This window comes from Mesoplodon mirus (genome assembly GCF_964341445.2).
Source record: "Mesoplodon mirus genome assembly, chromosome: 10".
NCBI classification, from domain to species: domain Eukaryota; kingdom Metazoa; phylum Chordata; class Mammalia; order Artiodactyla; family Ziphiidae; genus Mesoplodon; species Mesoplodon mirus.
The window spans coordinates 87,948,172-87,960,308 of record NC_138986.1 but is presented as its reverse complement, the minus strand read 5'-3'; the positions used below and the strand labels follow the sequence as shown (position 1 = coordinate 87,960,308).

Here is a 12,137-nt window from a genome sequence, read left to right as displayed (position 1 = left end):
CATCAAACATGTCCAGTTAAATTCAAGTTTGTTAAATAGGAGTACGACGGGAACAAAGGAATCCTCTAGATCTAGAAGGAGGTTAATTCACTCCATTTAATACTAGTTAGTCAATTTTGAGTCCATTTTTTTGGGCCTTCTCCCATGAATAAACAGGAAGCCCCAAAGAGGGGCACTGCAAGAAGCCTTCAGAATGCTGTCTCATAACCTTGCAAATAATAAAAGATTCCTGTAACACTCAAGTTCTGTAGCAAACCAAGGAGAGTAGGAAGATGAGTCTCTTGGCGAAAGTACGCTCAGCCACCACCTTTCCTAAGGACCACTCACCTAGGGCACAGCAGAACTCCAGTCCACAAGGGTCCAGCCCTCACAGTCTTTGAGCTAATCTTGACCAATTCAAACCAGACAGCCATAAACTGAAAACAACCAGCCAGTGACGTCTGTACTAGTCTTGCACCTCTCGCCCTGCTTTCTGGTGTAATTCTGGCCAAGTAAGCCGGTTAAGTCTGCATTGCTTGGTTCAGTCTAAATATCTGGCCTACGGTCTTGTTTCTTGATTGACATTCAGTTCCCTTTAGGACTGGCTGAGGCCTTGACACCCTGCCCAGCTCTGGAAGCTCCCTATTTCAGGGGCTAAGCATGCTTAGTCCCTGAATTATACCCTACTCTAAAACAGCCAAGTCACCCGGCACTCTCCTGACTCTGAGGCTCACCACCACTCAGACGGCGTCTAACCTTCTTTTTGCCTCCACGATTATTCGCACACACAACACCCTTTCATCAGTGACGTCTCTCATCTTAAAAGGTGATTCTCAACAAGGATGAGCTTAAGAGAATCACTAGAGTAAACGGGACATGTAATGTGAGGAAAATGTAAAGGGGACATGTAATGTGAGGAAAATCGCCCGTCTAGAACCCTTTGCTGCTACTCATCACTCATCAAAACGAACTCCTGAGGGCCACATACCGTATGCACTAATTATAGAAATATTTAAGAAGAGAATAGAGTACTAAGTTCTTCTCTTCTGGGGAGAGGGTAAGAGGGAAATCCTCCAAAGGAAAGATAAGCAAAATAGCTTGATTGACAAATTATATTTTAAAAAGCTATAGGTTTCCCTGTTGATACCAAATATAGACGAAATGGCAATATCAAATACAAACCAAATATGAACACTCAAAACTTTATGGATTACTTACTCTTATACCAGTAGCTTTTATTACTGCATCTAATTCTCATAAAAATCTGAAAGAGCTATTATTACTCCATTTTACAGGTGAAGAAACTAAGGAGCAAAAAGTTTACATAACTTATCCAAGGTGACACAGTTAGAAAATAATGAAAAGAGGACAAATACCTCAAAAGTGTCAAACTTCATGGCCTATATTTAAACTTGTATAATTCTAAAGTCCACACCTTGTTTTAGGAAATAGATTCAGTAGTCATCAAGCCATGAGATAAATATGCCCCTACTACAAGAAAACCTGAAATCAGAATGCAATATTGATGAAACAATTACATTAAATTAAATTAACTATATTCAATTTTCCATGTAATTAACATTATTCCCTAATCATGAAATCTTCAAATTCCTCACACCCACAAATACAAAATCTGAAGTTTAAAGGCATTGCTATCTTCTGATTTCTTAAAAATTTGGGTTTAAACAGTTGTGTCTAATAAAAGAGATATATATTATTATTACTCATCTTAGAACTGACACTTAGATTAAGAAGCACTCTCAGAAATTGTTAATTTTGTATAATTGTACTAATATGATAGAAAATCCATAGAAAAAATAATTTTTAAACATAATGTAGAAAGAATGTCAGTAACTTCTGAGACTATTTCGATGATTGACTTACTACATGAATGAAGTAAAGAAACTGAGAAACAACTTTTCTTGCTCATTATGGGACACTTGGTAAAAGATACTTTTTGACATTACATGGCAAATCGGATTTAATTTATTAAGAGCAGTTCATATAAACTTTTCAGTTGTATATGCCACAAAATAAACCTGCCAGTTACATAATAGAGAACGCCTTTGAATATATCATGTTATTATATATCTTTAAAATCCCAGAATAGCCCCAAGTACCAAAACTAGTTATTCCTTTTAACATAAAGAGAAACTCAGAAAGAACCACAATCATTATCTATTACCTAGTTCAGGGATCTGCCCAACATTCAGAAAATATTTCATCTTACTAGTTATCTCAACAGAGAACAAAACTCAGAACCAGAACAGAAAGCGCAATCCTCTCTCTGAAAAATATTCCAAGAAACTACCAATGTTTTCTTAACAGCTTCTGCTTTCTTGCTTTCTTCAGTATACCGTTAACTTTGGTAACAGATCCAGGTAACCTGGATTCTAATTCAGACTCTCTAAGCCTCAGTTTTCTCAAATGGAAATAATATTTATAATTCCTAAGTCAAAAGGACCTGACACTTCTATATTTCCATTAAGAAAAAAGAGGTTGTTATTAAATTTAGCACATCACTGATTACCAAGTATGAACCTGTTAAAAGTGTCAATCTTTGAAAATAAAATGGTAAAACTCACTGTGAAGTCGTTCCACTCTATTTCCCTGAAAAATCTAGACCTGCCAAACAACTTGTGCTCTTTGATTTTTCTGAAAATCCCCTGGGCCCATTAGGAACACTTTTTTCTGTATTACCACTCTGCTTCTTACTCATATTCATTTCTAAACCTTCTTCCTGACAACTCAAGGAAAAAAAAAAAAACGATACACTACTCACTTCAGATCTACATACTCACATCTCCAACCATTTATTTAAACACACAATGAACATATCACAAAACTCACTTTTAAGCAGTTTTTTCTTACTTTTTAACAGTTTTTTGATACTTTGAATCAAAGCAAAGGAAATCCTTGCCCTTTCTATCCCCTAAAGAACCTCCACTCTCAAGGGTCTATATCACAGCAAAGGTAAAATATAAGACAACAGAAATTTATGGAAGTAACCAAAATCCTGTTAACTTTACTTCTTCAGTTTATGTAAATGTAACTTTACATTTTCAGCAAACATACTGAACGCTGCAGTGGCTGTTTCACTGCATATGAACATTAAACTAGTCCACAGTTCATGGCACATGCTACGAAACTTTTCACATAAGTCTGAAAATTTAAAAAAAAACATCTAAATTGCAGTGATCTGGGATTTAAGCATTCAATTATACTTACAACATAGTCTAAAAGAGATAAAAATTAAGAGTTCATATTGCAATTTTTGACTCTGGTGGCCCTAAGCATGTTTAAATGATTAGGGCTTCCTTTGCTTTTGAAAGATTAGTGGGTAGCCAGCCACCTGTTTACCCACATATTACAGGGAGACACACCCGAGGTATAGAGGTTAAGTGACTTCTACAGACTAATGTCATGACTCATCAGAGGAGTGTAGATCTTCTGATTTCTAGCCCTGTGCCCGCTGTCCACCATGAATCTTTATTTTAATTTCTAAGAGCACAGAATCAACTCACTATAAATACCAATAGGAATTTGTAAGAATTTACTTTTTTAATGAATAGCTACCTAGAAATAGAAAGACTTGCCTTTGAATGATGGGAAGACTTCCTTCAGAAGCAGCACTTATCTCTATTTGCATTGGAAAGATCATTTTTAAAATCTTAAAAGCTGAGGAGATTATCACCTCCTACCATACACAATAACTGCTGGTTCTTCCAAAAGAGATGTGGTTTCACCACCTCAGACCCTAACAGCGTCTCCTTCTACTTTTACCTCTCATATACCTTCAAATAAGGAACTACACATTTTTGTCTTGGTGCTTCCCTTCTGTACAAGAGAAACAGAAAAATTTAATTCCTACCTGACATAGACAATGTAAGGAAGAATTTACTGTTTGTGGACTGCTTTGAGATTCCAGAACGAAACACATAATCCAGTTGTTCTTCGGCCCTAGAATGAACGCAAACTTCACTGAGAGTGACTGCTTCTGCAGATGCCTTCAAAATAAGCTCCTACAACATTATTTACATAGAGAAGTTTTTCGTAAGCCAAATCTTGATCACCATGAAGTAGAGGAAAAAACCTCCACAACTGTTTAGAAAGTTCTTTTACCCAATTCAGAAAGTTAGCACTTCTGTCCGCACATGTTTCTCCTTTAGTAAGGACACTAATTCTGTAAGTTAGTAAAAACTATGCATTTATTACAGAGACCATCACAAAAACGATGCAATCCGTTGCAATAGCAAATGTACAAAATATCAAATTAATAACTAATTTTATTTTTTTTAATGTGTTAAATTCCATTTAAGACTAGCTCTTGGACAACTGTATTTCCCGGAGGACAATAAAATCTCCAAATTTTAACCTTGTGTTTGGAGGTCAGCCTTTATATTTTCATCAGCTCTGTCCTCAAGTGGCTTCTCTTGACACGTCAGGCAAACACTATTCTTAAAAATTAAAGCTTCTATCAGTAAGTGTAACAGGTTATTGCCACTGTCACTCTTTTGATGATACTTCCAGTCAGTGAAGAAAGAAAAGGAAGAGATTTTATTAAATTGTCAACTGAACTAAGTATACTGAGTGGGTACCTGGTTTGGGTAGAAAGTAAAAGAGACTAGAACTCTTCAGAGATTTAATAAGAAGTAAAACGGATTGGCATTAAGAGGCTCGACCTATGCAAACAGAAAAAAGAAAAAGTTTTAGAGAAAAAAAAGATCAAGATTAGAGAGTAGAGATGGGATCAGGATGGATAAAGACTGGAGGACAGGGGCCGTCAAACGGAAGCGAGGAAGTAGGGACCGAGAGGGAAGGATTCAGGCAGCGAGAGGGCCGTAGAACGAACTCCAGCACAGAGCGATGCTAAAGCCAAACACACCGTCGGAAACTCACACGAGAGAGAGAAGGTGAAGTACCGAAGGGGCTTAATGGGAAGAGCAGAGAGCCAAGGGAGCAGTGACAGAGGCGGCGGAGTAGGAAGCCTGGCCGGTGAGGGAAGAGCCGGCCCAGGGCTGCACGGGGGGGAGGGGGAGAGAGAAGTCCAGGCGCGCAAGGGGTACCCCGCCTCCCACGGGGGACCACCGGGGATGAAGAGCGGATCCGCGAGGGGGGCACGGGCGGGAGCGAGGCGCGAGGATGGGCAGAGGGCTAACGGCAGGCGGGGGCGCAGGGGGGCGGGCAGAAGAAGTGCGGGGCGGGGGCCGAGGCCAGGGGGCCGGGGGCACCGGGTGGGGGGGGGCAGGAGTGAGAGCACGGGGGACAGCGGCTCCGCATCCCGAGCGCGTCCGCACCGCTGTCCCCGCCGACCTTCAGCCGCCCGGCGCCGGCTCTCACCCGAGCGGACGGTGAGGGCCGGAGCGGCGAGGGCGGACCGGGCGCACAGGAGGCCGCTTCCCGCCGGGCCCGCGGGAAGGACAAGGAGGGGGTCGCGGGGGTCGCGAGCTGGGACGGGAGGACGTCGGCGGCTCACCTCTCGCCCGGCTCGGCCTCCGCCGCCGCCCGTCGGACGAAGGAGCCCGTGGTGTCGCTGCAAGAAGGCGGCCCCGCCCGGGTCAGCACCATCCCGCCGCGGGCCCCTCACATCGCCATCGTAGCACCGCAACCTCCGCCGCTGAGGAGCCGGCTCGTCAACGCCGCCCGACGAACGGCCCAGCGCGGCCAGTGAGCATGCGCAGTCGCCCGGTCCCGAGGGAGCCCGGCCGGCTGCGCTACCTGGGAGCCACAGGTCCCGCCGCGCGGCCCCGCCCCCGTTCGTCCTCCCCTCTCCAAGCGAGGCCCCGCCCCCCAGGCCTGCGCCCCGCCCCCCGCGCGCTCCCAGCGCCCCGGCAGCCGCTCCAGCTCCAGCGCTGACTGAGATTTCGAGAGCTCTGTCCGCCCTATTGGGCTCCCGCTCCCAAGCTCCCGCGAGAACGGGAGGTTTGCGTCAATAAAAAGCGCGAGCGTCTTGGAAGTGCCCGGCTGCGGGTGTAAGGAGGTTCAGCTCCTTGGGGTTGGCACCCAGCGGCGGGTGAGGAGAGGGAATGCGGGGACTTGAGCTGTATTTCTCACAGCGTCCTTCGTTCATCTCTCTTCCTCACCTCCTGCCTGCGGTCCGGGATGAAGAGCCCGGTCCTCGCGCTGTTCACTCTGCGCAGCAGGAAGGGAAGGGATAGCTGCCGTGGGAGACTCGGTTGCTGCATTTAAGGGGGGAGGTGTCCGTGTTGCTATGGTTACTGCTCGGTTACTGATGCCGAAAAGGGTTGGAGGGCGAAGTGAATGTACCTCTTAGGTTCCATGAACGGAGCCCGTGAAGGATAATCCTTCAGTGATCTACCTCACTCACCCCAGTTTCTGAACCTAACCCAGAAGAACCTTTTGTGGTGCGGAAAGCTCAGTGTGTTACAAAAGCAGAGTTGAAAAGAAGGAAGTTGCGGCTGCGGCGGGTATTTTACAACTGAGGGGGGTGGATGGTGGTGAGGGTATATAACAATATGAGTATGCTTAATAGCACTGAACTGCACTTTTAAAAGTGTTTAAAATGGGGGCGGGGGAGAGATAAATCAGGAGTTTGGGATTAGAATATACACACTACTATATATATATAAAACAGATAAACAATAAGGACCTACTGTATAGCACAGGGAATTATACTCAATATTTTATAATAACCTGTAAAGGAAAAGAATCTGAAAAAAAATATATATATATATATATCTGAATCACTTTGCTGTGCACCTGAAACTAACACATTATAAGTCAACTATACTTCAACAAAAAAAGTGATTAAAATGGTAAATTTTATGTATATTTTACCACAATAAAAATGAATTGGAAAGAAAAAGCTTTGTGCACTGATTTGGGAGTAACACTGATGCCTTGTAGCTTAGACCAGCAGTCCTCAACCTTTTTGGCACCAGGGACCAGTTTTCTGGAAGACAATTTTTCCACGGACGGGGGCGGATGGTTTTGGGATGATTCAAGTGCATTACATTTATTGTTCACTTTATTTCTATTATTACATTGTGATATATAATGAAATAATTATACAGCTCACCATAATGCAGAATCAGTGGAAGCCCTGAACTTGTTTTCCTGCAACTAGATGGTCCCATCTGGGGGTGATGGGGACAGTGACACCCGACGTGTGTTGCTTATGTGTTGCTTATGTTGCTTATGAACCTTACTCCATAAGGTGCAACTTGTCACTTGCCATTCACAGAGCGGGTTGTTTTTTTTTTTTGCAGTACGCGGGCCTCTCACTGTTGTGGCCTCTCCCCCTGCGGAGCACAGGCTCCGGACGCGCAGGCCCAGCAGCCATGGCTCACGGGCCCAGCCGCTCCACGGCATGTGGGATCTTCCCGGGCCAGGACACGAACCCGTGTCCCCTGCATCGGCAGTCAGACTCTCAACCACTGCGCCACCAGGGAAGCCCACAGATCGGGTTTTGATATGAGTCTGCAATCAATTGATTTATTATGGTCTGTGTGCAGTCAAACCTCTCTGCTAATGATCATCTGTATTTGCAGCGACTCCCCAGCGCCAGCATCACCGCCTCAGCTCCACCTCAGATCATCAGGCATTAGATTCTCATAAGGAGCGAGCAACCTAGATCCCTCACATGCACAGTTCACAGCAGGATTTGAGCTCCTACGAGAATCTAATGCCGCCGCTGGTCTGACAGGAGGCGGAGCTGAGGCAGTAATGCGAACCATGGGGAGCGGCTGCAAATACCGATGTAGCTTCACTTGCTGGCCCGCTGCTCACCTCCTGCTGTGCAGCCTGGTTACTAACAGGCCACGGACCGGTGCCAGTCTGTGGCCCAAGAGTTGGGGACCCCTGGCCTAGACCATCTGGGGGACAGGTTTTGAATATAATTTAACCTCTGGTGTTTCTTTGTGTTACTATGTCTTGTTAACATGACTGTAAGTGCCTTGTTACCCTACGATAACCAGTGTATTAGCATTTGCATAAATGGCTTGCTTTCCTGGTTCCTAATCTCTGTCTTTTTAAAAAATGGCCAAATAGCATTTTACTATCCTTACACGTAAAGGTTTTTTTTGTTTTGTGATTTGAATTGTAACCTCACAACTGAAGGCCTTTTCCTATTTTTTTCTTTTTTCTTTTTTAGGTCTGGCTCTCTTAGGAAAATGTCCTAAATATCCACTAGTTTGCAGTTCCATATCTATGTCTTCCCTAAAATTCACCCTGTGCCAAGATTCCTTCCCTATTAATGTATTCTTTTCGTTCAAATCACATTTTTAAGACACCTATGTGCCAGAGAGTATACTAATCTTGGAGGATACCAACATGAATAAAACAGAACTTGGGTGGAGTGTTTACATAACTGCCTTATGATGTGATGTGTGTAGTGCAGAGATGTGTGCACAGGGAACTACTGGAGCTCAGAAGAGGATTAGTCCAATTTAGGTTGGGAGAGGTCATGAGTCAAGAAAGACTTCCAGGGCTTCCCTGGTGGCGCAGTGGTTGAGAGTCCGCCTGCCAATGCAGGGGACGTGGGTTCGTGCCCCAGTCCGGGAGGATCCCACATGCCGAGGAGCGGCTGGGCCCGTGAGCCATGGCCGCTGAGCCTGCGCGTCTGTCCACAATGGGAGAGGCCACAACAGTGAGAGGCCCGCGTACAGAAAAAAAAAAAAAAAAAAAAAAAGAAAGACTTCCAGGAGGAAATGATTCCAGAGTGTTAATGCAGTGGAATATATGTGTGTATGGGGGTGAGGAGTGGGGAGGAGGAATAGAGGGGGGAAAGATCACTAAAACAAAACCAGGCAACAAGAAACTGATCTTTGCACAGAACTAACACTAAGCAATTTGGTGCCACAATTTGGGGGTGTGACGCTAGAGAGCCAGGCAAAGATCAGATCATGGTGAGCCTTTGAAGGATTTCAAGGAAAGATCAATTTAGTATTTTTTCATTACCTAGTCAATGTATGCCAAGCACTGTGCTAGTTACTAGGGTACAAGAGTCACTCCTAACTCTCAGGGAGTTTACAATCTAGTAAGGGGAGACAGGCACCTCAAAAGTCAAAAAGTTGTACCAAGGAGTTAAAATTGGGGGTAGGCAGAAGGTTGGTTGGGGGTCCAGAAAAGGAGCTCCCTTCTAACTAACCTAGAGGTTTAGACAAGACTTCCTGGAAATGATTTGTCAATAGCAGAATACAGAATACTCTCTTCAAATTAGAAAAACTATGATATCTCCTGACATACAGACTATTAGAGTGCAGAATGTGTTGATCTAGGCATCAGTTTACCCGGTTCATGTTCTAGATCTGCAATACACTGTGTAATCTGAAGAGTCTGTGTAATCTGTGTAATCCTACCTTCTCTAGGTCTCAGTTTCTCTCATAACAAGAGAATCAGATTATATGGTATCTAAAGTCTTTTAGAAAATTTTTGACTCTAAATTTACTTCACATTTATCTACCAAGGTTTTGAGTCAGCCTCTATGCTGCTAATTAACATTTTTGTGTCTCACTTAACACACTTAACATTTAAACTAAGTTTTATGTTATATGTGTCATTTTCTATCCAAGCCATGTATGCTCAAAGGATGCAAAGTTGGAATCCTTTCTATCCTGTGGTTTACTATTTATGGTTTACATGATTTCACTTTGGCATAGAATGCATTTGAATCTTTACTAAACCCTTCTAACTGTAGTATTCTCTTAACTGGAGTATTCCTTCTGGGGCGGTCACTCTTGTCTCCATGTAAAATATATATTTAATCATTTGCAGACATTTGGGAAAGTGCCCACAGTACTCAAGGTAAGTTTTTTAAAGCTTATATAATCTTAACAAATATGAGATGGGGCAAAAAAAAAAAGTTTCATTACAGGACTTCCTTCATGGTTTAGTAACAACTACAAACCAGAAGGACAAATGTATTACTTCACAACTTAATGTCATAACATTATTTCATGACTTAATAGCCATGGTCTTTCTGGAGGAATCACAATATAAAACTCAATTACCAAGTTTTTCTTCCCTGTAATGTAATAGCAAACCCTCAAAAAAAAAAGTTTCCTTCCTTCCTTCCTTCCTTCCTTCCTTCCTTCTTTCTTTCTTCCTTCCTTCCTTCCTTCCTTCCTTCCTTCCTTCTTTCTTCCTTCCTTCCTTCCTTCCTTCTTTCTTTCTTCCTTCCTTCCTTCCTTCCTTCCTTCCTTCCTTCCTTCCTTTCTTTCTTTCTTTCTTTCTTTCTTTCTCTTTCTTTCTTTCTTTCTTTCTTTCTTTCTTTCTTTCTTTCTCTCTTTCTTTTTAAACTGATAATGTTGTTTGCTTCTGAGAGGGAGACTTGGAGGGCTGGGCTTTTGGTGAGGGGAGGGAAAGAAGGCTTTATATAGTATATTCTTCTAAGTTCAAAGCTAGCAAATGTATTAAAGAAAAAAATGTTTGAATCTATGTTAAATGATACAGTTTTTTTAATGTACACAGACTTTAATGATGATATTACAGAAAAGAAAACCTTGATAGCTACATAATCGATTAAAATACAAACAAGTGTTTGTTGTACAGTGTGAAAGGGGTAAACAGTGACTCCTTGGTTGCAGCTCCGATTATCTGGATTTCCTAAAGACAGAGTGTCTGCTTGGATCACTCAGAGAGAATCTGTCAGACAGAAGGTGTTCCCCCCACCACCATCCCACCGAATCATTCCTGTGAAGTATAATTATCTAGCATCATGTGACAGTAATGAAATGATTTCTGAATTATTCTCTTCCTCATATGCTAGAAGGGTAACATGATTTTTAAAAAGGTAATATTTACACTAGTTGCCATTTGATCTGTGATAGCAAACATATTAGGGCAACTATCTCACTCTTCTAATGACTCACACATTTTAATCTCAAGTCATGATCCTTAACTCCAGTCACAAAACTTCTTTCTGCCTCATATCAGGCCCTGTCACTGAGGTATCCTGTCGACGCCTGTTACTCAACACATCCCAGACTCATCCTGCTCTCCTTTCCCCATCACACACAGCGCCATCTCCCTACCAACCTTCTAGTGTCTGTTAATGACACTCCTCCCCTCCCATTTACCTAAGCCTGGAACCTCACAGCTGTATTTGCAACTTTATGGATTGAACACATAATCAAGATATCAAAACAGCTTTCTAATATCTGTGACCTTAAACCTTTGCATAACTTTCTTTTCTAGCTTCCTGATCTGTAAGTTGGGTATCATAATAAGAAGCTGCTTCACGAGAATGTTGTGAAATTATTACAAAGATCTTTTACAAAAAAAAAAAAAAAGGTATACATTTCTGATAGTTCCTGGCACTGGAAGGAATAATGAGAAGTCATGGAAGATTAAGAGATGAATCGAACTTATAATGTGTCCATAATTAGTGTTTAATTTCCTCTTGAAAAGCAACAGATACAATTCTAAACTCCTATGTCAATTTGCAGACCACAGAGAATGCAAAATTAACTTCATATGTTTAAAATGTCTTCAGTGGAAAACTCTTCTTTCCACTTCTTAGTTTCTGCATTGGGAACATTGGTGGGAACTCAATAGAAAGAAAAAAAAAACTACAATAAAATCATTTTTCTGTATTATAGTTGTCATTATGTTTTATTTTTTTCTTGGGTAATTACCAAATTTATTTATCCTTAGATTTATTTGAAATGTGTAACAATTGCCAAATTTGTCTCGGGTATTGAAAATAAAAGCTTCTTTGTATTAGGAAATATGAATTTATTCATTATTTCCATTGTTATTAAAAGCTACCACTATTTTCGAATTATTTAGAAAAAAAGTAGTTTAAAGTGATCTGGGAGATGAGAAAATAGTTAGCTTTTGGGTGATTCTATTTGTAGAAACTACTTTAAGAGAACATATGCCTTTGTACTTGCTTTTACAAGTTAAGGAAAAATGTTCTTGGCAGTTGCTTTTCTTTTTTCTTGCTTTATCACCATGTAGAATGTAGGAATTAAAAGCTGACAGAGGATTTTATTAAGTTACTCCTGTAAAAAATATCTTCTACTAATTTTTCACTGGTTTAAAATGATCATATAAATAGTATATTGTCAAGATTGAAATTTGTAGATGAAAATTTTACAAGTGCTAAAGCAAAACTTTATTAGGTTTAAAAAATAGTTTATTGACATACAGTTGACAAAAACTGCACTTATTTACCATGTACAATTTGGTATGTT

The 12,137-nt window shown here is 41.7% G+C and overlaps 1 protein-coding gene across 6 annotated transcripts in view; it reads right to left on the bottom strand.

Annotated features, from left to right (window-relative positions):
• The window catches only part of FAM135A (family with sequence similarity 135 member A), a 116,757-nt gene extending 111,031 nt beyond the window's left edge, over window positions 1-5,726 (bottom strand). For 5 of the 6 annotated variants that reach the window (XM_082634158.1, XM_082634162.1, XM_082634157.1 and 2 more), the window contains exon 1: window positions 5,456-5,726. Coding sequence is in view for 3 of the 6 variants with exons in the window: in XM_082634157.1 (XP_082490283.1) it covers window positions 5,456-5,547 (92 nt within the window). In the remaining 3 variants the exon portion in view is untranslated. The remainder of the gene's footprint in view (window positions 1-5,455) is intronic. The other variant, XM_082634160.1, reaches the window with a different exon arrangement.
• Between the last annotated feature and the right edge of the window lie 6,411 nt (window positions 5,727-12,137).